The sequence below is a fragment of the Lytechinus variegatus genome, chromosome 8 (assembly GCF_018143015.1).
Source record: "Lytechinus variegatus isolate NC3 chromosome 8, Lvar_3.0, whole genome shotgun sequence".
In the NCBI taxonomy this organism is placed as follows: Eukaryota; Metazoa; Echinodermata; class Echinoidea; order Temnopleuroida; family Toxopneustidae; genus Lytechinus; species Lytechinus variegatus.
Genome location: NC_054747.1, coordinates 12,692,153 through 12,719,912, shown reverse-complemented (window position 1 = coordinate 12,719,912; position 27,760 = coordinate 12,692,153). Strand labels below are relative to the sequence as shown.

The following is a 27,760-nucleotide window of genomic DNA, read 5'->3' as shown; positions in this document are numbered from 1 at the left end:
GATTAGTCTTCGGACTTTGAAACAGAGGGTCGTGGGTTAGAATCCCAGCCATGGCGTAATTTCCTTCAGCAAGAAACTGATCCAGTGTGCTGCACTCAACCCAGGTGAGGTAAATGGGTACCGGTAGGAAGTAAGTAATTCCTTGAAAAGCTGTGTGCGCTATGAACGCCTAACTTAGCCGGGTTATATAGGAGCGCCTTGAGCACCTGACAAGGTTGATATGTGCGCAATACAAATACCCCTATATTATTATCATTATCATAGAGGGCGAAAGAAAAATCCATACAGAGACTGTACATTTATCATACCGTGAGTACAATGCCCCTTGCTCTGAGGCCGGTGTTGGTATTGACCTCGGGAAATATAACACATTTCCAGCAGTATGTGTCAATACCAACCCCAGGTTTATGTCAAGTACATGTATAGTGTTTTGACTGGCAGACCTCAACATCATACTTGTAATCACCAACTATATCATACACTACAGCTTTCTAGTGCTTACCTCCTCCCTTCGTCTTCTTGTGTCTTAATAACTCTGAATTTCTTGCATATCAATAAACTCGGCCACAACACCGTAATTAAAATGAGGCCGGTGTTGGTGTAGACCTCAGAAAATATGACATATTTCCATCAGTTTGTGTCAATACCCATACCATCTTCAGTTAAAAGTATGGTGTTGTGACTGGAAACTTTCAGCACAGTAACTGAAATCCCCAACTATATCATAGACTAAAGCTTCTGGTGTTTACCTCCTCCCATCGTCTCCTTGAGTCTTGGTCCCTCTGAGTTCTTTGAGTCTCGTCTCGACAAAGTCTGAGGTTGATTTGAACCCTCCGTGTGTCACCATGTATTCCCTCAGCCTTGCCTTGGAAGACTCCTCCTGCTCCTCGGTGATGCGCTCCTTGATGTTCTGTATCATAGCAACAAGATATTGACATTTATTGATTGAGATACATGAGTTCAACGAGTTCTTACCCATTGACTACTGAATGCTGGTGTTCCCAAAGGTTGTGTAATGGGACCAACCCTATTCAAGCAGGCAATGGATGAATCTGTTGACTTTGCGATTCCAAAGGAGTAACTGGAGATGTTGTCTGATGAGAGGAACATCTATCGTCAATGGAGTAATGCAATGAACCCAATATTTTGAGGGGCCAGACATGGTGTACGGAAGAACATTTCTAAAAACCTGTGATCAAGTGAAGGGAGCTAGCAAAATGTTGACATCTTAAATACCAAATAATATCCTATATCACACCTCTTCCTTTTCTTTTCTCTCTTTTTCACTTTTTTTTTGTTTGTGAAAAATTTAGGGGTCAACGCCTCCCCCTCCACCCTAAGCCCACCATCTGTACGCCTGTGTTTCAAGGAGACAAAACTGGATTCATAACTTTGGATAACAACTTCAAAACAAGTTATATATAAACAATATCAGGGCCCCATCTTACAAAGAGTTGCGATTGATCCGATCAATCACAACTACGGACAGCCAGCAATGTCAACAAGTATTATGAATGTTTGTTCAAAATATTTTCTAGCTATGATGTATTTTTATGCATTGTTTTCTTGAAAATTCACTGTGCTTCTCTTCGTTTACAAAGGACATTGTGCAAATTTCCTGTAGAAAAATTTGTGACACTGATGGACTTCCATAGAGTTATGATTGATTAGATCAATCGTAACTCTTTGTTAGACGGGCCCCCAGATAAAAATAGATGGAGAACATATGCCATAGGTAAAGAAACATCTTCAATAAAAAAATTACATGAATTTATTTACCTCCTTCGTGAAGTCATCCTTGTCAGTGTGCTTGACCCTGGTATCAATGAGCTCTGTAACGACAGCAGCCTTCTCGTTGCCTCCCTTGCCCTGTTTGAGCAGTGCCTCCAGAGGGCGCTTTCCTTTAGGCATCATGCCTCCCACCAGGGCTCTGGCACCCTGAGTGATCTTGGCCCGGGAGAAGAACATGTCTTGGCAAATCATTTTCATTCCCTGTGAGAAAAGCAAAAAAACAGTTTAATAAATGAGCAACAAAAAACAATTTGGGAGTTTGTTCTTTTATAATCATTTCCTGCTTCATTATATTACCTTGTCTATTCTGTGTGTGGGTGATAAAAGAAAACCATTACTGGGTTCTTTCGTTCAAGAACAAAATAATTTATTGGGGTGGATTTCATTATGCTATCTCACAAAGACACCAAACTGTAATTTCAGCTTCTAAATGTTCCTTTCTTTTAAAAAGTTAATAAGTTGGTTAATACTTTCAAGTGAAACTGAATGATCATATATTTTGTACTTGACACTAGGATAATCAGTCATATTGATTACAATGTAAATAGCATATAACATTAGGAATACATAACAGAAATTGTATAACCAATGCCCAATGAACATAAAATGACAGCAATAAATATCTAAACACATTGCAATATCATTATAACTCTTATCATCCCAGGGTAACTTCTTCAGCTATATCTGATTTAGATCAGGCCCTGCATTACAATTTTTTTTCATATTACCTTTCTCATTTTTCTTGTCTGGTCAAAGACCGGATAAGGAAGAAAGTCTGACTGGCTTGCGACTGGGTGAGGGGAGATGTGACGTCACAGCGCTTGTCAGCTTAAGCGTCGCAGACCGGTCAGAGACAAGTCGCAAGGAAAATCGAAAGGATTTGGCATCTCGAATCCTTAAGCCAGTCTTCCTGTTCATGGGACACATGCTCTACCACTGAGCCACCAAGCCTGGGCCCCGTCTTACAAAGAGTTATGATTGATCCAATCAATCGTAACTCTATGGAAATATAACAGTGTCATAATTTTTTCTCCAGGAAATTTGCACAATGTCCTTTGTAAACAAAGGAAAAAAAACAAATTGTCAAGAAATCAATGACTTTATGGATATACACATTCATATCTTGACATTTTTTTTAACAAACATGCATTTCATATGTTGACTTTGCTTGCTTTTCATAGTTGCGATTGATTGGATCAATTGCAACTCTTTGTAAGATGGGCCCAGATAACTACAGCTTTATGACATCATACCTTGAAGAATTCTCTTAGGAAATATGGGTTGGTGTCGTCCGTGAGGTCGTTGACCTTGATATGAGCCAGACAATGCACGATGACCATCACAAACTCTCCGACAGAATCCAGCCTCTCGTGACGCACGAACAAGATCTTCTTAGCGTGCTGGTAGAAGAATGAGTGCCTGAACATGTTGCGTTTGTAGTCGTTCTGCGGAAGCGACGACGCCAGGAGAAGTGTCACCTCGGGCATGCGTAGCGTCAGGCGGAGGAGGCGGGTGACGAAGACTCCGAAGCGGTAGACGACAAACTGGCTCGGTGAGATGCTGTCGATGTCTAGAGGGGTGATTTCACTACCCAGAATCCATTGCGCATCCTTCAGGTCAATGAATGCATCGTTAACAGCACCTGGTTGAAGACAGAATTAAAGATGAAGTTTAGCTAACGTCACAATAAAAATAATGATTGTGAACGTTTTATTTATTTATAAGTAGTTTAATTGAGGCAAGTATTAAGGTTGTAGCAGAGACTTCTACATAAATTGGTATCAAATGCTGAAATAAAAGAGTCTCGTTTATTAATCTTAACAGCTTTTATCTTTCCAACAACTAGTAACTGTTTCATACAACAATGGTAACTTTGCCATTATGGTTATAACTATAAGAGCTTAATTGTGATTGGTTGCAGAGTCCTGTTATCACGAAGATGGTCGTTGCCATAATGGCAAAATTACCATAGTTGTAGCTGTATATGAAACAGAAGAGCGCCTCATCAACATTTTCATCCGACAAGTTGATTGGCTGAGAAGCTGTGACTTTGACAACTGCCAAATAAAACAGGACTTGGTGGATAAAACGTCCAACAAGTCCTTACTAGAAACGCTCCCCAATCATCAAGACTGTCTTTAAAGAATCCTGACTGACCTTTGACACCGTCCTTGAATCCTAGGGTATCCTTGAGCATCTCCTCGATCTCTTTAAGATCAGTGAAGAATGGTGAAGCCATGAGAGCAGAGTACATGGCCTGGTTGACACCCTCGGGGAGGTCAGGCTTCTCGTTCAACCCGTCCTCTATCCTCTGAGCCCAGTCGCCAGGGGTCTCGGGACGCCAGGCGTTTACGCTGTTCTGGTTCAGCTCGGACGCACCTGTAGAAGTAAAGAAATCAGGCAATCCATCATTGTAGTGCTTAAATTACGTGCAAATAAACAATCTTGCTAAGTGACAAAGTCACCAGGGGTCTCAGGATGCTAAGCGTTTATGCTATTCTGGTTCAGCTCGGACGCACCTAGGGAAGTAAAGAATTGAGGACATTTATCATTGTAATGCTCATAATTGCATACACTGTCTTGCTAAGTGTCAAAGTAACCGTTGTACCCTGGATCAGGACAACTACCCCCCGGACCGGGGGGTAATTGTCTTGGGGGGGGTAGTTGTCCGGGGGTGATTGTCCTCCGGGGGTTATTGTCCGGGGTAGTTGTCCGGGGGGTAATTGTCCTAGAACCGTTGTACCCAAGTATAAGATGGTGTCAAAACTTCTGGATGATGATTTTTAAAGTGCATTTCCAGAGTGGACTAAAAAAAGAGATATGCTTAAAATATATATTTGACAGCAAACATCTGTATATACATGTACTTTGCCAAAGACTCCCAACTATGCTCAGTGGTATAAGTGATTGTATCTTTTATTTTACTGGGCACATCAGTAAAAGTGTCAATGACCAATACAAAGCATTATAGAAATGAAATCAGAAGACTTCAATAACATGCTCTCTGATTTACCTTTCTGTTGAATGAGATTCATCTGATCCTGCGTCCTCCTCTCATCTACATCACTCTGGTTCCTTATCTCTCCTTGGATGCGGGCCATCTCCTGCTCCTGCTTCTTCTTCTTCCTGGCCTCCAGCCTAGCCTTGGTCCTGTCGGCGTTCCTCTGCTGGTCCTTCTGGAAGTTCTCCTCAAAGCGTTTCATGTTCTCGTTGTGCTCTTGGAGGAGTTTCTGTAATGGGGGTTGAGGTTGATATTTGGAATGTAAGTGCGAGTATTCAAGATGGTGTTATCATCTTTATTCTAATCGCTTTCATTATAATCACCCTGTGTCATCTTTGTCATCATGTCACTATCATTATAATAATTATCATCTCTTATCATCTTGTCACAACCATATCAAAACATCACCATCATCACAATCACCATCGTCATTATTATCACTATCTTTATAATCATCAGGATAATTTCACAAACATCCACCTCCTCATTACTATTATTATCATCCCCATCCTCCTCCTCTTCATTATCATCTTCCTATTTATCATTATCATCATCATCATCATCATCATCATCATCATCATCATCATCATCATCATTATCATCATCATCCTCATCACCGTCATCATTATCATCATCATCATCATCATCATCATCGTCATCATTATCATTATCATCCTCATCACCGTCATCATCCTCATCATCATCATCATCACCAACATCATTATCATCCTCATCATCATCACCAACATCATTATCATCCTCATCATCAACATCATAATCATTATCATCCTCATCACCATCATCATCATCATCAACATCATAATCATTATCATCCTCATCACCATCATCATCATCATAATCATCCTCATCATCATCATCATCATCACCAACATCATCATCATCATCATCATCATCATCATCATCATTATCATCATCATCACTATCCCCATCACCACCACCACCATCATCATCATCATCATCATCATCATCACCATCACCACCATCATCATCATCATCATCATCATCATCATCATCATCATCATCATCATCATTGTCATCATCCCCCTCCTAGCCTTACCTCTTTGGCGGCTTCATTGCCTTCGCTGTGTTTCAGCTCCTGCTGGAGACGCCTCTCCGCCTCCTCCTTCTGCTTCTCCTTGGCTCTCTCTTTCTCCAGCTGTCGCTTCCTCTCTCGCTCCTCCTCACGGATCCTGTCATTCTCCAGCTCCGCTTCCAAGGCACTGAAAATTGGAAAAAAAAAGATTGTCATCTGTTTTCATGGGGAATTCAACACCATTTGGATACAGATCACACATGGTGGAACTGTGATAAATCTAGATGTACGACTAGTGGATGTTATGTAATGCCCCTGGAAAATGCCTGAGCAAAGTCCTAACCCACTTTCCATGGCCTGACAGTTGCTCGAGGCTAATCGGGATTAGCTGAAGAATTTCCCGCTGGCACACAAAGTCTGCTTCCTGCAGGGATGTCTCTGTTACAGGCATTTCCTAGTATGCTTTTCACAAAGTTGGGGCCAGCAAGTAATAATCCATGAAGACTGATGAACAACTAATGGCGATGCTACCATTATCATTGTCATTTAATCACTACCAAAAGTACCTATAAGCATCCTTTCCATTACTACAACTAATACTAATCATATTTAGATCTAAAAAAAGAAATTTTCCCAGATTATACAAAGTAAAACTATCAATTCACTATCCCTACTCTGAATGCTAAACATACCACTCCTTCCACAAGAACATCTTAATAATAGTATAGTAGGTTTCACGAGACGCCATGTATCTTTCGTGGGCAATTATTGGTCAGAAGTTACATCTCAACAAGCTGGAAAAAACTATGAATTACCCCTCATTATACTGGTAAATCTTTATGATATAAGATTAAGAATGAACATTTATAAACCACTCTTTAATAATCAATTTGTAAGTAGGACAATAAAAGGCCATATTTTGTCTGAGTAACTTACGCAACTTCCTGCTCCATCTTGGCCTTTCTAGCATCGTCTCTCCTCTTCTTCTCCGCCTTGATGCGGTCCAGCTCTCCCTGCATCTCGGCAACCTTGGTCTGTCGGAACTTCTGCGCATCGGCCGCTGCCTTCTCGGCCAGCTCGGTGTATTGCTGGACAAGCGCCTGATGAAAGAAAATGGATTTGGAATAAAGTGGGCTTGATTTGGGGAGCAGTTGAACCAAACTGAATACTACATGTATATGAATATAAATATAATGATTACAATGATTTGAGCTGTTTTACCATTGCACTGCAAGAAATAAACTTTTGTGATATCACAATAAAAAAAAATAATGCCTGCCATTTCTCATATCATACAAGTATCAAACCAAATCAAAATTGTAAAATAGCCTTCAAAACTTTTTCAAGGCTAATTTGCAATTTGCGGTACCAAATACTTATTTATGGACCAGTTCCAATAAAATTGAATGGAATCATATCAAATTAAATCAAACTCCTACCTCTTCTGGAGAGAGATCTCTCATGGCTTCAGCAAGTTCTTGAAGCTGTTTCTCTCGGAGAGCGAGACGGGACTGAGCCTGCTTGACCTCTAGGGCTGGTAGACAATCCTTCATGGCCTGCTCTATCTTCTGGGCGGAGCCACGATCAAACTCAGCAAGTTGTTTCTGTGGATGAACAAAAACTATCAATGTTATTATCTAAACCAGAAACTAGTAGAAAATTAGTGGTAAAATGTGCCGTTTTTTTTTAAAGAGTAGTAGTGTACAGATAGTGAAAAGGCATTATCAGACCAAAACCGATTGTCTTACTTTCATTACCACTCCACTCCCCATACAGTGTATTTTATTAACCACTCATTCTACTCCAACACATGCCCTATTCTTGTGTTATCTCCGCACTATCTACATGTACCAATCTAATTTTCCCCTCATATCCAACTCTGCTACGCCTCTCTATTCTCCCCTTCCTCCTACAAACCTTGTTATTACGTAACCTTTATGTCACCTCTACAGTTTCTACCCACCAGTCTCACTTAAATGTACCTTAACCACCACATCCTCTTACATATTTCTATTGCCCCTCAATCTTGTACCATCTTTGCTCTTACAATTTTAACCCTAAATCTCCCGGGGTATTTTGATTCTTGTCATTCCCGGGGGGGGGGGGCATTATGGCCCCCCTTAAGATCTCGGCCGCCGATCGCACGAGCGACGCAAAAATTTGCACGCTGGTAGTGTGCGATGTAATCTACAAGGCTGTATGGTAAAATTTTCCAAAATAATGAGATTTTATTTTATATGAATTAATTATGCTAATTTATGCATAAATCATACTTTTTGTTCTAATTCACTAAATAAAGCTCCTAGAATGCTAATTTTTGGTAAAAATTTTCTTTGTAGCATTCTTAACAATCGTAATTCAAAAAAACTTTGGTTTGGAAATAAATTTCTTATGTATTTTATTGTTTTATGAATTTCTTATGTATTTCTTTGTTTTTTTACTTTGTTTTTTATTGTTTTTTCAATGGAAATTGTTCCAGACATAATTCTGATCATAAACAAGGCAAAATTAATTAAGTTTAATCAGTAAAAGTAGAAATAATGATACATTTATGAATTTTGGCTAAATACGCAATTTGCATTGGATTTGTACATGAAATCATGTTTATGAGCAATTTTGGGTCTGACATGCACTTGCATAATGTTGCGTAATGTCGTAACCGCGTACCCGGGCGTCACAACTTTGGTCTCAAAATTTGCACGAGACTTGAATGTAAAAAGTCAGTGAGCTGCGAGGTGAAAAACTTTCGCGCAGCAGATATATCGCAAAAAATTGTTGAGGGGGGGGGGCCATTATGGCCCCCCCTCGGGAGAATTAGGGTTAACTTAACATTTGACTTGCATTACCTTCCTACACTAACATCCCACATATGTACATGCAGTGATCCCATTTTATTACCCGTCCTCCTTATCCGATCCACACCCTTACCTTACCTCATTGACTCTGAAGTTTTCTACCAAACTATCCCTCATATCCCACTTTGTTACCCCATTCTATTACCCCTCTCTCTTCTACAATCCATGTCCTTACCTTATGCTGTCTCTGCAAGGCCTCCTTCTTATCCTCCAGCTCCCCAGGAGACATGGAGCCTGAGTTGGCTACCAGCTCCAAGAACTCCTTCTGCTGGGCCTCCACCAGGGCATCCCGGTCCTTCTGGAGCTGTTCCGTCGCCTTGGCCTTGATACGGGCCATCTCCACCTCCTTCTCCTGCTCCATCTGCTCTTCCTGTAGCCAAGAAAGTGCAAGGATGATGAAAGTTTGATTGAGATTTGCATAACAGATGGGCACATTTAGAACAAGCTGTAAGGTATTCTGAGGGCTTCAAAAGAAAACTTGCGATGAAAAACAGATTCTATTGCAATTTGATGAGATACAAGGTCATGAGCTACATGTAGGAATTCAGGACAAACTGATGCAATGATCAGGCAGCTTTTTAGCAGGGATGTCACTTATGCAGGGACTATACATCTTTTCATAGCTGCTCTTTTGCATTCTCCATGTTTGTCTATGATGCAATGTGAGGATTCTAGCAAGAAAGACACAGCTCTTAGTTTTGACAAGATGCCTAAAGAAAGTTGCCACATCTGGTCTAAGACATTAATGTATTATATCATAACTACATGTATCATGTGACTTTTATGTGATAACATCATGAGTCTGTCATGTGATTACATCTTGTGTCTGACATGTGATTACATCATGTGCCTGTCACGTGACTACATCATGTGTCTGTCATGTGATTACATCATGTGTCAGTCATGTGATAGCATCATGTGACACTGACCTGGTGGACCTGTTCCTTGATATGCCGTTGCCTAAGCACTCTGTAGATGACATTCTCAGCCTTTGAAGTCTTGTCCGTGTTGAGGGCATCCACCAAGGCGTCACGTTCGACATCCTTGTGCTGGAGATCAGAAGACACATCAACGGAAAAATTATTAGCAGAGGTACTTCATTAGTGCTGGATAGCATTTGTGTTCATATACATGCACATAGAGGATCGTTGGTAAATTGAATTATTTTGTATCAACCACAAGATCCATCTCACATAAGAAATCTATAAAGCGTGACTGTATTCATATTCAATTATGTTAATTTGTATGTGACACTTATTCATCAATTAAACTATAGGGGAAGGCGGGGTAAGTTGTGACACTTTTTGCATTTTGCATGTTAGAATTGATATGACTAGTACTAATGTAGAAATAAATACTTTGCCTTTAAATTTGATTCTTGGGAAATGTATTTCATCTACATATATCTTTCTACCCCCACACTGAAAGTCATCGTGACCTTTGAAAAAAACGATGTCAAATGGCTCAACTTGCCCCATATAAAGGGTAAGTTGTGCCACCATCTGGGGTAAGTTGAGCCACAAAAACTATGTACAAAATGTATGGGGGGAGAACCAGCATGTCAATTTTTTGTTTAAAGTCTTTTCACTTGCTAAATACTAACATCCTTTAAAAGGAAAAGAGCAGTCATGTAAATTTGCTCCTTTCAGCCTGCATTTCAATCGATTTTTATGGTGTTTGTTTTTTAAGATACATTACCATAAGAATTACCATGGCTCAACTTGCCCCATGCTGTTTGGCTCAACTTACCCCAGTCCGAACTTGGTGCGATAATTTTGTATCCACACATTTATTATGCATCCATCATATAAAAGACTATGACAAGAATGAAGATCCATACCTGGGCTAACAATCTTGTTATCATGCCTTTACTGTATTTAAAGATGTGTGTGTATATAAAGCACTACTCTATTTCACACTCTTTTTTACTTTTTTGGCTGATATTCATACTTTTCCCTCTAAAAAACTACTTTTTGTTTCAAAGTTGAAAACAATGTGGTGGGGTTAGTGGTTTGTCATGGGTCATCAATACATGACACCACCACGATGTCTGACTCATTCATTATTGGCCTGGGGCTGGTGGCTAAACTTGCCCCTATGCTCAACTTACCCCGCCTTCCCCTACATTAATCAATCAATCAACCAACCAATCAATTTACCTACTTTTTTTTTTATCTAACAATCTATTTTATCCATTCATCTACCATTCTATATGAAAAACAAAATTATTGTTCAGTATTCTAGGTTTGTTTCAGGGTTGAAAAGTACATAGCTAAAATAACATCTTCTCATTGTCATGTAAAATTCATCGATAGTAAACCTGTACAAATACAAAAAGTATTCTGAAGTGAATGTTTCTAGAGAAACTTTGAATTGATGCATATACCTGTTTATCAGCCAGCTCATCTCTCTCAGCTCGCTGTTTGAGTAGTTCTTGTTTCATCTCAGCAGAGTGCATCTGTTTCAAACTTTCTTCTTTCTGCTGCTTCCTTTTAGCGATCCGCTCAGCAATGGCCGCTCGTTGACGGTTCTTCTCGTCATCCATGCTCTGTGACAGGAGCTCCATCTAAATAAAAAAATAAAAAGGAAATCAAGTTTATGACTATCATGTTGTGAGTCAGTCGTCAAGTCTCCAGACTTTGAAACACAAGGTCTGGAGAAAACAAATCAGTTGAGATTGCCCTCATCATTTCTGATTAGGCTTAATCATTTTTTTTGTGGTAAAGGAGGGGAAAAAAATTTAGGGTCAGTAGCGCAAGATTTTAATTTCACTATGCTATCAAAGAGTTCGGAGAGCTATGTTACTTGAAGAGTAACAGTTGTTCAGGCACAAGTGTCCCCAGCTTACAATATAAACCATGTTCTACCAAGTCATTCCAATTTTTATCAACTTTAATTGTAAAAAAATGAATGAAACGCATGAAAATGATGTTTGGTTGGCACATTTTTTTTTTTTTGAGGGAGCTCACAATTGAATTAATCTCAAAGTTGACATGTTCTACTATTGGGGTTGATCGATTTAAGCCCGGTCCTTACCTCTTTCTGATGTTTTTCGATGATCTCCTTGGACTGATCCTTATCAAGCTGTTTCCCCTTCAGAAGCATCTCCTTCTCAAATGCCTGCTGCTTCCTCGCCAACACTTCCTTCTTCTGGCCTTGGAGCTGACTGTCAACGGCTCCCTCAAGGCAGGCCCGCTCCTCCTCCAGCTCCTTGGCGGAGCGCTTCAGCTCCGTCTGTTGGCTGATCTCCAGGGCCTCCTGGCGATGCTGCTGGTTCTCCTGCAGAGATCCAGGAAGAGGGTGGAGACATTGATCAATCAAGGTTTCACTTAACCACAGAATACTTCCAGAAATAAATCTAACTCTTTAGGGCATATTCTATAAAATCAGTACATTCGAATCTGACCCCTCATTTGTGGGCCCTACCTGAAATAATTTGTCCCTGTTTTCTTCAAGTCCACACGGATTGTTGTTATGCTCTCAAAGTACAGTATAAAAAGCTGAACTGACGAAGTTTATTTTTCTCCTTTGCAGGAAGTTTGTAGAAACCATTACTTATTTATTTTATTTTAAAACAGGACCATACATTGGATCATATTGCATATAGCATTTTCATGTAATTGATATACATGTACGATAAAACAGCAATGTGGATAAAATGCCTTGCTCAAGGGCATAAGTGCCGAGCCGCGAATCAAACCCCCGATCCTCGGATCTCCAGACCAGCGCCTACACCAATCGGCCACGGCACCTCCACCATTATTCTACTTTTCTAATTTTTTTTGCATCCGACATTAATGTTTAGCAATTTCAGGTACAATTACTTTATCAACAGCCTTTGGAGTTCCCCAAGGCTCGGTCTTTGGACCAAGTCTGCTTTGTAAGGGAATGATGTTCCCACTGATCTTCTATATAATCTGTATGCCATACATTTGGATTAACATTGATAAAGCATACATGTAACTGAACAACCTACCAAGAGTTTGTCTTTCTTGAACACTGCCTCGTCATCATTAGCCCTGTCGTGGACATCACTGAGCGCATCTTGGCCTTCGTTATTGCCTCGCAGTACCTACAGGGAAGGGAAATAATTCATGTATATGGCAAGATATATCAAATTTGAGTCTTTTTATCAATATTATACACTTTCTAGAGTACATCGTTCTCTGGAAACTGGTTTGCTTTATTAGTGACTGACTACTTAAAAAAGCAAGGATGTTTGCAAGTACTTATCTTTTGCATTTTGCTACATCTCTCTACTGTCACTGTGCATCATCTAACACCCAAGGTAGATCTCTTCTTCAAATTTATGTACCAATTGATCTGCCCCAACCCCCAACTCTTTTCCTCTCTCTCTCTCTGGTGTTCATTCCCCTTGACCCATAGAACCGAAGGACTGTTTGAAGTATGTGTAATAGCAGTGGTAAACGTGAGTTACGCACCATATATCGTCTATCTCTCTATCTCCTTCATTCTTTCTTCCCTTCACTTTCTAGAGAGTACATCATTTGGTTTGGGTTATTAATGAGTGACTACATCTAAAACAATGATGTATGTAACTATTCATCTTTTACATCTTTCTTACATCCCTCTACCGTCGATTTGCATCCTCATCCTAGGTTGATCTCTTCCTCAAATTTATGTATCAGGAACTGATAGTTTTTAAAGCTCAGCATGGCTTATCTACATCATACTTGTCCAATTTACTAAATGATTACAACCAACCCTGTAACCTTCGATCAAGCAAACAAGTACTTCTTCAAATTCCCAAAACCCACACAAGCTTTTATGGTAGCAGATCATTTGCTGTAGCTGGACCAACCCTTTGGAACAAATTACCCCTACATATTAGACAGGCATCCACTTATTCAACTTTCAAATCCTTACTCAAAACCCATCTTTTCCGAAACTCATAACTAGGTGTAGTGTAGGTATTTATTTATTAGATAATAATTGTAAATTTAAATATTGAGTAATTCCGTATGTTTACTTTTTAACATGTTTACTTTGTAACCTTTATTGTAAAGCACGTAGAGAAACTTTCAGTTTATTATGCGCTATATAAGATATGTATTATTATTATTATTATTACTCTCTCAAACTCTCTGGTGTTCATTCCTCTTCACCCAGAGAAACAAAGGATTGTTTGATGTATGTGTAATAGCAGTGGTACATCATATACATGTATTATCTACAGTGTATCTCTGTATCTATTTCGTTCCATCTTCTTCCTCTTCTACATGACCATGAGCAGAGCTGCCAACCTGAACAAGAACATTTCAGTATTTCAAAGCTGAAAATCAGTAATTTAGTGAGGAAATCAGTACTTTCAAAGAAATACCACTGGACAACACATAAAACCAAAACTTAAAAAAATCAGTATTTTGCATGAAAACATCAGCATCCTTCTCATTTTTCAGTAGGAAATACAGAAAACCCGTACTCCTTGGCAGCTCTGTATGAGTCCCTCAACCAACCCACCTGTTGTTTGCTGAGATGCTCCAGTTCCTTAGCAACCGCTTCCTCCTTCAGCACCTCTTCCTTCAATCTCTTTCTCGCAGCGAGCTTAGCCATCAGATGATCTCGTTGCTCCTGCTTGGAGTCACTCAGCTTCTCCTCGGTGCTCGCGACGATCGCCTTGTAATCCTCCAGGAGTTTCTCCTCCTCCGCGGTCAGCTCTTCGGCTTCCTCAGCGAGTATTTCCTGAAAGGTTAAAAACAGTATTCAAGTTATTTCCAAGTTAGCACTAGGTTTATTAAATCACAATACATGACATCTGGTAAGAAATAGTAGTCTAGCTTCAATTTTGTGTGTAAGCTTCTAAAAAAAAAGGAAATTTCTTGGTAAAATAAGCAAATTTAAGGACAGTTTACAATTCCTACTACATATACCTACAGGTATTATAATCTTGTTCCAATTTTATAGCATAGCTTATCACATCACATCAGATTATTCTGGTTAGTCTGGTCTGTTAGCGTCAAAAATGCCCTACTTGTGGACACGTTGGACAAAAGCGTGATTTTTTCTCCAGACCTTTGTTTATGTATAAGAATTAAGAATGGGGTATGCTCCAAAAAATCTGGCTGCAGGAACAGTGAAAAAATGGGTGAAAATGTCAGAATTTAGGAGTTCAGATTTGTCTGATATATAGACTAGCGCTAGTGCAAAACTCAATAGCAGTGCATTATTTTGCATTGGATTAGTTCTTGAATTCAGACCCTTTTTGAACAGATCTTCTGTTTGTCCTCGCATCTCAATGCACCAAATATCTGAATGAAGATGCTAACCAAGCCGAAGGGTGACGGTGGAGGGGGTTGAATGTTGGTGTGTGTGTACATATTTTGGTCTTGGGGTAAAGGTGTGCAAGACACATTTTTTGCATGTGTTGGAAATTGTGTTGCCATGGTAACAGTGTATTATTACAAAAATAAGGTAAAAATCTTGCAGTTAGAACCACTTCCTCTGTTTTTAACCGATTCTCATGAAATTTGGCACACACATTGGTCTTGAGGTGAAGATGTCTAAGACATACTTTTGTGTGTCTTTCAGAAATCTTGTTGCCATGGTAACAACATACTATCTGGTGAAAATTGGGGAAAAAAACCTTACAATTCAAACTGTTTCATCAGTTTTCAATCAATTTTCATGAAATTTGGCACACACATTGGTATTGAAGTGAAGATGTACAAGGCACTTTTTGTGTGTGTTTCCAAAATTGTGTTGCCATGGGAACAACATATTATATGGCAAAATTTAGGTATAAACCTTGCAATTTGAACTACTTCATCAGTTTTTTTGTTGTTGTTGTTTTGAACCAATTCTCATGAAATAATTATGGCTCACACATTGGCCTTGAGGTAAAGATGTGCAAGAACCTTTTGTCAGAGAGTGCATTGCCTTGGTAACCACATTTAGCCAGAAATATGGGGAATACTCATTGTGGATCAGTCTACTTCTCAGTTTTCAGCCTGTGCTCATAAAAGTTGACACAAATATTCATTTTGGGTAAAGATTCATATTCAGTATTAAAAGGGAATCAAGCCTTGGTCATAATGTTTTGTGCATGGAAAAGGAGAAAAATAGGAATGGTGAAAGTTTTAAAGAAAGCGGACAAGCAAAATAAAGTTATGGCTGCTTTAAAATTAAGATCCCTAAGGCTACTAGTATGTAGAATTCAAATTGGCAACTGGGTAAGTAAATTATGACAAGGGGTGGGGCTGCAAGGACAACTTTCCCATAAGACTAGTAGTTATCAGGATTTTTGGTTTTCTCCTAAATCCCTATTCCATTGGGGCCGTAATATAAACCCGGTAGTATGTTTTGTGTCCTCATGAAAGAAATATATAATTTGAAGTAAAACTTTAAAAAAGAAATTTTAGCTAATTAATTATTCCAGTACATGGAAGAGTGGTCCTTGCCTTCTTACATCACAATGACATTGACATGTCATGACATCACATATATGCGGTCAGTTTGAAGTCTTCATGGGTATAGTGATTACCAATGTTTATAACTTTAATATGTTCACAACTTTGTTATGGTTTGTCTGATATTGTTCAAACTTTGACCTATAAACTTGTCTGATTTTTCATTTTCCTCTAAAAACATGTGTTTATTTGGGTTTGATTCCCCTTTATAACGTCATATAATAGCGCAGGGTATTAATCACCTTCAATAATATTTATAGGCTTTTTTGGGGGGGCGGAGAAGGTCCTTAAAAACTGACAACATAAAAATATAGAAGGTTAAAGGCCATGACCATGAGGAACTTAAACACTCTTAAAAAAATACCCCTTACATTTTTTTATTGGGGGGGGGGGCTTTAGAAAATTGCCACATAAAGATTAAAATGAAATTATAACGACTAGGAACTTAACCCCCCCCCCCAAAAAAAAAAGAGGGGGAAATCCTTTACACTTCAGCATATTAATTTAAAGCCTCAAACATTCTGCTTTGAAAAAAAAAAGTTTCCAGTGTCCAATTAATCAATGTTTTATTTGAAGCATGAAGCAGGGGCTGTCACAGAAATATACTGAAAAAATTAAATGAAAGAAAATATAAGGCTAAAATCTATTGTGCACATAGGTATATTTTTGATATGGTATGTTACTGAGTCATGGATTTGCAAGTGAATTTCTTAAACAAGTGCAGATATTTTTGTATATATTTATATTTCTATAATAATTAGTTGCATGATTAAAGGTACACTTTAAAATATGTCAGAAAAAATATACTTAGAGACAGGAAACAGAAGGAGATGGCATGGTGAAGCTCAAAATCAAGAGTGATGTGAAAGTTAAAAAGAAAGAGTAGGAACGGAATATGAATATGAATAAAAGACTGAGTAGGAGAATATAAATAAACAATGGTTAATTGGGTACTGTAAACAATTTTTTTTATCAAAGGATTTATTAAGCTTCAAATGAATGGTCTGAACTGCAAAGGACTCTTCTTACCTTTGAAGGGGGGGGGGATTTTCTGCTAAAAAGTATTATCAGCCCCCTATTTTTTCTGGGGGGGGGGGTGTTAAGTTCCTAGTCATAATCCTTTAACTGTAATTTAATGAGGTCATTTTCTAAAGACCCCATCCCCCCAAAAAAGAGAGTAATGTCTAGCTTTAAAAATGCATTGACCCCTGAGGGACAAAGGTGTAGACTGGTTTGAGCATGGGGAAGTAGAGCTAAAAGTGGTATGGGGAGGGGTGCACATCTTGGGGAGGTGGAACTAAGGTTTGGAAAATCAGCTGTTGAAAGTAGAAGGGGTACACATTTTGTTTTGCTTGCCAGTGTTGGAACTCCTCTGCTTCAGCGGAAGGTTTCATATTCACCCAGTGTACCTCCAGCCTATATGCCCTTAAGGGGATGCGTTTTTTTAAGAGTGTTTATCATTTTATGTTTCTAATGGCCACTGCCTTTAACCTTCTTTGATGTCAGATTTAAAAGACTAATCCTGCCCCTTCCCCCAAACCCAGAAATATTAATGAAGGTGATTAATACCCCCACATTTTAATGCAGAGAAGACATTTAGAATTTAATATGAATCTTTACCCTAAGATGAATATTTCTTCCAATTTTTATGAGCACTGACTAAAAACATGGGAAGAAGTTTGATCCACAATAAGTTTTCCTACATTTCTGGCTATCATGTGTGGCTACCCTGGTAATGCACTCTCTGACAAATGCAAAAAAAAAGGTTCTTGCACAACTTTACCCCAAGGCAAATGTGTGAGCCAAATTTCACGAGAATTGGTTCAAAACTGATGAAGTAGTTCAAATTGCAAGTTTTTACCTAAATTTTGCCATATGATAATTTGTTACCATGACAACACAGTTTCTGAAACACACACAAAAAGTGCCTAGTACATCTTTACTTCAATACCAATGTGTGTGCCGAATTTCATTAGAATTGATTGAAAACTGATGAAGCAGTTTGAATTGTAAGATTTTTTCCCAATGTTCACCATATAATATGTTGTTACCATGGCAACAAGATTTCTGAAAGACACACAAAAGTGTGTCTTAGACATCTTCACCTCAAGACCAATGTGTGTGCCAAATTTCATGAGAATCGGTTAAAAACAGAGGAAGTGGTTCTAACTGCAAGATTTTTACCTTATTTTTGCAATAATACACTGTTACCATGGCAACACAATTTCCAACACATGCAAAAAATGTGTCTTGCACACCTTTACCCCAAGACCAAAATATTTACACACACAAACATTCAACCCCCTCCACCGTCACCCTTAGGCTTGGTTAGCATCTTCATTCAGATTGAGATGCGAGGACAAACAGAAGATCTGTTCAAAAAGGGTCTGAATTCAAGAACTAATCCAATGCAAAATAATGCACTGCTATTGAGTTTTGCACTAGCGCTAGTCTATATACCAGACAAATCTGAACTCCTAAATTCTGACATTTTCACCCATTTTTTCACTGTTCCTGCAGCCAGATTTTTTGGAGCATACCCCATTCTTAATTCTTATACATAAACAAAGGTCTGGAGAAAAAATCACGCTTTTGTCCACCGTGTCCACATAATTCCGCTAACTGACCAGACTAACTAAAGCATCCTTCCTGCAGATTTCTAGTCTTCACTCAAGCTTTAGACAATTTTCTTTGAAAGGTTCAATCTAATTTAGCTTAATTCAGTGTAAGCCAACAAGAGCTAATTTCTTTGATAAAATGTGAAAATTTTAGGACATTTTTAAAAACATTTTCAATAACTAGCTTAAGGTACTAAAATATTTTTGATGATATATAGTATAAAGTTTTAAAGCAGATACGAACCAATAGCACCATCTCGATTCCTCAACTACTCATACCTGGCCAGTTTCCTTACCCATAATGCTTGTGTAGTCTAGTTATAACATGTAGACCCACTTGAATAACAAGCTTGAAAGTGAGGGAAGTCCAGAAAACGACGGTAAACCATCGCTACTCAAGCCATATTCAGCTCATCTCATCTGGTTTACAGTCCTTTTCAGGACTTCACTCACTTTCAAGAAAAGAATACCTCCTTTGCATACATTCTTGTCTTTCCATTTCAATCTTTCTGCCTGTATTTCCTTCCCTTCTTCATATTTCACATGCCGAACCGTACTAAACCTTCTCAACGTTACTACTGGTTTAGTTTATATTTGGCAGAGAGTATTTTGCAACTGACCTGGATTGCTTGGTCCATCTCTTTGAGTTGTTTCTCCTTGGCAATATCTGAGAGGACCTCCATGGCAGCACTGATTCCACGGGCACCATCGGTATCCTCTTGAGCTGCATCAGCTAGAATAGACCAGAGGAAAAAATTGGCATCATGATCATCTTCACCATCATAATCACTACCTCCACCACAACCAATATCCCCCTGACCTCATCATCATCCTTATCATTATCCCCACTATCATCATCAATGTCATCATCGTCATCAGCAGCCTCATTATAAGTACCAACATTATCACCATCTTCTTGTTCATCGTTATAATCAACATCATCATCATTATCACCAATATCATCTTCATCATTACCATCATCATAACCCTAATCATTATTATACTTGTTATCATTATCCCCATTATCATCATCATCATCATCATCATCCCCTCCTCATCATCATTCATCATCACCATCATCATTTGCTTCAACAATATCATCACCACCATCATCACCATATTCAACATAATCATCATCATTATCATCATAAAAATACACAACCTTCACAAACATCATCTCCACCAAAAACAAAATCCTCCTACTCATCATCTGTATCATTATCACCACTATCATCATAATTTCGATCATTATCATCACCGTTATCATCTTCATCATTACTATCAATATATATATTTTTTTAACACAAGTGCAGACCTAGTTAACCAAGAATGCGTATAGCATTTCCATTTATTTGAATACAGGATAAAAGAGCATTGTAGATTCAATGCCTTGCTCACGGGCATAGGTGCCGCTGGCAGGGATCGAACCATGGACTTTCCATTTACAGTCAGCCGCCTTCAACCACACGGCCACAGCACCTCCTTGATTATTATCAATATTACCATCATCATCGTTATCAAAAACGGCACCTCTATCCTCCTGCTCTTTATCCTCCACAAAGAAAGCCATCCTCTACTCACCAGCAAGGAACTCCATAGCGATGGTGCTCTCTGGATCCAAGCCCGACGGTAAGAGGTCTTTGGCTGACTTGGTCGCTCTCCTTCCTTTCATCCTGTTTCTCATCTTGTCTTTCATGTTGGAGTTCGTCTTCCTTGTTGTCGACGATTGCTGCATTACACACAAAATACAAGTCAAAGATGAAAATTAATTCCTGTTGGAGTTTGTCTTCCTCTTTATGCCCCCATTACACCGGAGGAAGTTCCCGCTACGTCCATGAAAAAAAAAAAAATGGCAGGGACGTAGCGATAACTTTGTTTTCGAAAAATATGAAATCGTCCTGTGCATGCTACATCTGCGCTACGTCCTTGATACATGTACATTCAAGGTGCGTTAGTGGTGTTCTTTCTGTGTCCGCTACGTCTATGTTACGTCTATGGAGCTTTTAGTACGCGATAAGAAGGTCCTTAGTGCATCAGTACTACGCACTGTTCAGACGGCGCTCCCGCTATATGGACTTTGGACGTGTTCAAAGTCCACGTAGCGGAAAATTTGTCTCCGGAGATCATGCAGACTTTGCCACGTCAATAACACTTATGCTACGCTCTCAGTACGCTGCAGCAGTTCCCACTGCGTCATGGCCATTTTTCTTTGACGTAGCGAGAACTGCATGGACGTAGCGTTGGTGTAATGGGGGTATTAAAAATGATTGCTACAACACAAACACACATAACATGAAAGTCAAATTTGGTTGAGAAGCTAACAACAAATAATTCCAATCAGATGAACCCATTTTTCTAAGTTGAGTTGAAATGAAACTCTGTCAGCACTATAAAGCCTAAAAAGGTATGAAATGAGAAGTTGTCGGGCCTAAAATCAGGCGAAATCATGAACACTGGCATCACCCTGTATTTGTTGCTGGATCGAGGACTTGGGTGTATTAACGCATAAGCAGATAAAATCATCTGCTTATATGTGCTCCGGACTTTCTCAAATTTAGTGCATCAAATAGCAAAAACTAGTTTTGAATAATGGTGCTTTGTAATAAGTCTGATATTATTCTCAATTGATTAATAAAATTATTGATTGCAAAGATCCTGAAATTGCAGTTTTGTCCGGACTAAAAACCTGTCCGGACATTCAAAAACCGGGTAAACTTACTGATTGCATATTATCAATAACGGCAGCCATCTTGGGTCTGTTACTAAGATTGAATTTTCTCATCCTCTCCTCCATGTCCTCATCAAATCCATTATTCCTCTTCTCTTCCATCTACAAGACAAAAACAAAATAAAACATGGACCATTCATTGAAAGCTTCAATATGTAGTCAAACCTGACAATAAAACTGCATAACAGAGGCAAGAAAAGCAATCTTCATGAGCAGATTCTTGGTATAGACGTTTCAATGAGGAGAACTTTTCAAAAGAAACCAAACTCATGCTCCTCATCAAATCCATTACTTGTCTTCTTCATTAACAAGACAAAAAAGAGTATTTATATAGAATGCTTTAAAATGTAGGCAAACCAGTCAAAGTGGAAAGTTCATTGTACAGTAAAACTTTTACCTCAGGCTGCCAAAGGGGGACAAGAAAAGGGGTTGATAAAGGGGGTTTTGATACTCCAAGTTATCCAAGAGTTGTCTTTTTTCACCAAGGAATTACCAAAATTGCAATGTATTCAACCTAGGCGACATGAATATGGTTGTGTTGATACTCAAATTCTTTTTTCCATGCGGAGTGTTGACAGAATCAAGCCAGTACTGGTGACAGTGGTCAACAGGAAAACATTCTACAAGAAATTATTCTTTTGAAATGTCTAACTTACCTCCAAATCATCCTCCAGATAAGCCTGTTGAAGCTGAGCGATGAGTTTGTTCTGCTGAAGCATGAGAAGCCTCTGGAGCTTGGCCTGGTGATCTTCGTCCTCAACGGTCATCTCGGGAACAATGTCCTCACTGAGACCCTCCTGTTTGGCCTCCAGGAGATGTTTGCTGGGTGAAAGGAGAGAACATAAGAGGTGTTAGAATGACATACATGTAGGTAACAGTGGAAGGAGGACATTGTTTTGGAGAGGACATCTTGGCAACAATGTCCAGAGATTCCTTTTTTGATTTCTAAGAGATATTTACCGGGTAAAGTAAAGGAATTATAATGGCTAAAAAAGGAGAGGAGATTAGGATACATTTCATGAATAATGGCCTCTCTAAGTCTCTCCTGTGCGGCCTGCAATAGATGTTACTGGGTGAAAGCACTTGTTCACTGCAACCATCCTGCATGTGGAGAATCTACAGGTAGGACTATGGTATGCCACTTGTTCACTGCTACCATCCTGCCTGTGGGGAATCTACAGGTAGGACTATGGTATGCCACTTGTTCACTGCAACCATCCTGCCTGTGGGGATTCTACAGGTAGGACTATGGTATGCCACTTGTTCACTGCAACCATCCTGCCTGTGGGGAATCTACAGGTAGGACTATGGTATGCCACTTGTTCACTGCAACCATCCTGCCTGTGGGGAATCTACAGGTAGGACTATGGTATGCCAATGCTTTACATAGCACACACTTTGAAAAATCATTAAAATATCACTTTTGTGACCAAAATGACCAATTTCCATACAGTTGCAATTTACTTTTCATTAGTAACTTGGGAATATTTTTTGTATTCACCAGAGCGCTCAAAAACTTGAATTTTGGGCATATTTTTTTGTACGCCCTCTATTGGTGCAAAGTAATATGGCAAGAAAATTTTCATTTTTGATCTCTATTTTTAATTAAGAAAAAAATAATTTAAAGAATGAAATTTGAATAAGATTCAAGTTGTATGAATAATAGGTGTAATGGAAACTTTCAGTGTAAAAAAATCAAGCATTTGTCCCATATAAAGAGAGAAATTAAGCCAAACATTGCCACCATTATTTTGCCACACATGGGGATGTAACTGAGAACAAGGTTATATCATAACCTTGTTCATTGAATGAGTGGGTGAAAGAAGAGAAACAGAGAGGTGTTATAATGGCATAGATATTGATGGAAAGGAAAGAACAATTCAGCAAGAATGGAGCAGGCATCTTTCTGTAGAGGTCATCTCACGAACAAGTTCTTCACCGAGATCTCCCCGTTTGCTGCATGAAAGAAGAAACAGAGAGGGGTCGAAGATGAAAAGGCTTATGAAAAGACAGAAATAAAGAGGATCAAGTATTTACCTGTGAAGCTCCTTCTTCTTGCGGGATCTCTTCTCGCCAAGTTTCTTCCGAAGATTCTCCAACTGCTTCTGCTTCTCGGCTTCGATACTTGATGAAACCTTGGTGGACTACAAATAAATAACAAAGAACAAAATATAAAAAATATGAGCTTGGATGTTGTAGTACAGAGTAAATGATACAATATTCATAACTCGGCCATAGCCAAATTTCAAATATATATCATACACCAAACTTTAAAAATTGACAAATAATCTCGAGTATTATCCAATAAACAGCAAAAGAAAATTTTATAAAACTATAAACTAATGGATCCTGGACTATGCAATGTAAAAATATGTATGTCTCTACCAAGGCAAAATAAAAAATATATTTACAGTACTAACTTCTTAAATTTACAACTTCTCTGAAATATATACCCTTTCAAACACCCATATGCATATATATACATAAAGTTCATTTGGGGAGTTGTTAATTGGATCTATCAAGTCTTGTTGGCTGCTATCAGTTGATAAAGATTGAATATTTGCAGGAATCAAAGGAATTGAGTTTGAACATTTGCCCTTTTTAACATCTGTAATTAATTTCAAGACACATCGACAACAACTTTTTAATTCATGCAATTTACAAATTTCTACCAACAAAAACACAGCTGAGTGAGGTCTAATAAAAGTTATTCCAAAGATCTTATATGTTTGTCCTTGAATTGATACCACCAAGATATTTCCCTCATAAAGCTAGACTGATTTACCTGTATAATGAAGTCTTCGATGAGTTTCTCTTTCTCCTGTTCATTCTTGGCTTCTTGAAGTTTAGCCTTGAGTTCTTCCTTCATTATCTTAGTTTTCTCTTCCTTCTGCTCTTCATGTGACTAAAAACAAAAGAAATGAAGATGGGAGGACAAAGTTACTATTAGGATATTGCTGGTGTATGTGCATACATTTGTATGTACTTTGTATGCTTGATCAATTCAGTCATTTGGCTGCCACTTGTGGTTTTTATTGACCTTGAATTGAATTTGACTTTGGTAATTATTGTATGATATGTACATGTAAGATACATAATTTATTTGGGTAGTAATTGGGCGTGTTTAAATGACCGAATATTATAGTCTATTTTCTTTCAATTCTTTAAATTCTTTGTCTTGTTTAATTGCATCACTTATGTCTGAAATTTGTGTCCATTCCATTCATCTATTAATCTTTGTATTTCTAATTCTTTCTACTACTCCGTCCTCTTCCTCAACATCCATAGTTGGTGTTCCTTTCTTTCTGTTTCTTCTTCTTCTCCCCCTCATCTTTTTCATGCTTCTACTTTCTCTTCTCCCCATGCTTCTACATGTACATCATTTATTTCTTCCTTCTTGTATTTATCCTTTCTCTTCATTTCAACATCTTCTCCTTCCTTCTGTTTCTGCTTTTATTCAATCCTTGAAGACCATCTTTCCACTCTCACCTTAATAATAGCATTGACAGACTTGATTTCTTATTCTCTCAGCTCTTTTTCCAGTTTCACTCATTCAAGCATCTGTCTCTCAATTAGTGGCCTAAGTACAACTGTCTCATCAGTCTTTCGTTCTGTCTATCTCATCTTCATCTCTTGTTCCTCTCTTTCTTGTTCTCTCTCTCTCTTATCTCATGGCATTGATATACTTGATCTCTTCTCCTCTCAGTTCCTCTTCCAGTTTCACACATTCAAGAATCTGTCTCTCATCCAATGTTAGCTTTCACCCCCCTCAGTCTCTCGTTCTGTCTCTCTTACCTTAATAATAGCATTGATAGACTTGATCTCCTCTCCTCTCAGTTCTTCTTCTAGTTTCACACATTCAAGCGTCTGTCTCTCGACGAGTGTCTTGGCCATCTCCGTCTTGCTTTCCTCTGTCAATGACTGCAGCGTGTCCTGAACGACTAGCTTACTTCTGATATCATGAGAGCTTACAGCTGAAAAAGAGAAAAGTGATGGTGACGGCAGATCCTAATATTTTAGAGAATATTTTTTTTTCTAAAAAACTTATGTAAACACATACCTAAACCAATGTCTGACATAGAATCGTATCTTAAAATTTCTCTAATGATACAAAATGATAAATAGCTCTCCTTTAGTTCAACAAATGGACTCAAAGTTCTGTAAATTCCCATAAGTACATGTATTGTACAGGCAATATCTGGTTTGGGAGGTAACAGATGATACTGATCTCAGTATCAGCTTCATTTATTTCACATCTCTATACACAAAAATATGAAAAACGACATTGCTTACAACAGGAATTGACAAAAATATAAGATTTATAATCACAAACAAATAAGAAGGACCAATGATCACCGATGTATGGCGGATATGGGGGAAAGACAGAAAGCCATTGGCCTATCAAGGTCTATTCCCTCAATTACCGTACCACAGTGAAGGAACAATTTACAAACAATAACAAACACAAAGCAAAAAATCAAATAAACAAAAAACAAACAAAGCCCTCATAAGTATTACCTGCCGTCTGTGGCCTGGAGTCCGGCGCAGCTTGGAGTAGATTGATGGTAGTCTTGCCACCAGGCTGACCTGGTGGCATGTAACCTTGTTGTTGGTTGACGTTGACGCTGTAGTTAGCTCCCTGGGCGATACTGCGGTTGATGATGCTATTAGCACCTCCAACCTAACGAAAATAGTCAATAAAGATATCAATGAAAATCTGCTTGATAAGTAACTTTAAAAAATTTCTTACATATCTGGATCGTGTCTTACAAAGAATTGCAATGGATCCAATGAATCACAACTATGGAAGGCTAGCAACACAAACATCTAGAATGTGCCAATTTGTTAAATAATAATATAATAATAAAACATTGCTTATATAGCGCATATAACGATGATAAAATCATGTCTCTATGCGCTTAGAAAGAAGAATAGAAAGAATGAAGAAAGAAAAGCCTGTTCACGGAGGAACAAATATATAATCAATTAATGGGTACATGTATATCTTATTTTACGAAGAGGAATGTCTTCAAAAGGGACTTAAAGGATTCTACATTATTAGCTTGTTTAACAATATCAGGTAATTTATTCCAAAGTTCAGCAGAGGACAATTTGAATGAACGAGCACCGTAAAATTGAGTTTTAATTTTGGGAACGTGTTTTCTAAATACATACTTGAACATCTAAATACATACTTGAACATCTAAATACATACTTGAACATCTAAATACATACTTGAACATGTGTTATTGTTTCAAATGGAGATTGTGTGCATTTCCTAACTGAAGAATTCTGACATTGTTGGATTTCCAAAGTTGGGATTGAACAGATCAATGTGAAATCTTTGTAGGATGGGGCCCAGGTCTGAAGAAACGAGTCATGCAAGTTATGCAATAATATACACGATATTTCACCTCATGCATTCGTGCCCTTTCTCTCCCCATTCGTTATTTTCATACATGCTCAATCAAGCACTGTAAGTGTTTTGGAATAATTGAGAATAACTTAATTCATTGTGAAACACTTCCCTGTGGCCCGTTGCAGAAAGAGTTGCAATCAAACGCAACTCTAAAAATCACGCGCAACTTGATTTTCAACCAATCAACAGCGTGCATCTTTGACTTGCGATTGATTTTTTGACTTGTGTTTAAACGCAACTCTTTCTGCAACGGGCCCCAGGTCATGTAATGGACAAAATCCCTCCACCCCCCAACAATTAATTAAATAGAACAGGATCGTTTCTCACAGTGACAGAAGTTGATCCTCCCCCTTGTAAGCCTTGGATGAGCTCAGCAGAGAGGGTAAAGGTCGATCCTCGTTCCAACATCGCAATCAGCTGCTTGAGAAGAGGGATGACCTCTCGGCTAGACTGTTCCGTTGCCGTGGTGTCGCCGTAGACTCCGGTGATGGTAGCATCATAGGTTCCAGCGATGTAGATTGCATTCGTCAGGAGAGCCTGGTGCATGATGGGATAGAAGTAAATTCATATTTGGATGTGTCATAATTAATTGTACAACGCTACTTAGCTTGTTGTACGCGATCAAATAGGAGGCTGAATGTCACACATTCGTACCGTTGCACACAAGACGTACCATCCAAAATGTACCATTGCACGGCTTCAGGGGGTGACGTCACATTGCGATTTCATTGAATAAGGCAAAGATACTACAATGCGCGTACAGCCCGTTGGCTAAATGCGCAATGCTGTCCAAGATCATGTGCGCTTGTGGGATTGATTTTGCTTTTCGCTTTCAATATTTTTGCTCCCTTTTCATAGATTACTGGA

At 38.6% G+C, this 27,760-nt stretch overlaps 1 protein-coding gene across 1 annotated transcript in view; it reads right to left on the bottom strand.

Annotated features, from left to right (window-relative positions):
• Nucleotides 1-27,760, bottom strand: part of LOC121420662 — a 187,285-nt gene that overhangs the window by 3,968 nt on the left and 155,557 nt on the right. Inside the window, exons 133-155 of the mRNA XM_041615325.1 lie at nt 27,221-27,430; nt 25,993-26,155; nt 25,270-25,448; nt 24,260-24,379; nt 23,512-23,618; nt 22,131-22,296; nt 21,466-21,576; nt 20,328-20,475; nt 19,367-19,479; nt 14,183-14,404; nt 12,678-12,773; nt 11,738-11,980; nt 11,088-11,267; nt 9,631-9,750; nt 8,877-9,071; nt 7,286-7,450; nt 6,783-6,946; nt 5,871-6,033; nt 4,805-5,021; nt 3,949-4,170; nt 3,045-3,433; nt 1,780-1,992; nt 750-910 (exon numbers count right to left, since the gene is read on the bottom strand). Of these exons, the coding sequence (XP_041471259.1) occupies nt 750-910; nt 1,780-1,992; nt 3,045-3,433; nt 3,949-4,170; nt 4,805-5,021; nt 5,871-6,033; nt 6,783-6,946; nt 7,286-7,450; nt 8,877-9,071; nt 9,631-9,750; nt 11,088-11,267; nt 11,738-11,980; nt 12,678-12,773; nt 14,183-14,404; nt 19,367-19,479; nt 20,328-20,475; nt 21,466-21,576; nt 22,131-22,296; nt 23,512-23,618; nt 24,260-24,379; nt 25,270-25,448; nt 25,993-26,155; nt 27,221-27,430 (4,067 nt within the window). The remainder of the gene's footprint in view (nt 1-749; nt 911-1,779; nt 1,993-3,044; nt 3,434-3,948; nt 4,171-4,804; nt 5,022-5,870; nt 6,034-6,782; nt 6,947-7,285; nt 7,451-8,876; nt 9,072-9,630; nt 9,751-11,087; nt 11,268-11,737; nt 11,981-12,677; nt 12,774-14,182; nt 14,405-19,366; nt 19,480-20,327; nt 20,476-21,465; nt 21,577-22,130; nt 22,297-23,511; nt 23,619-24,259; nt 24,380-25,269; nt 25,449-25,992; nt 26,156-27,220; nt 27,431-27,760) is intronic.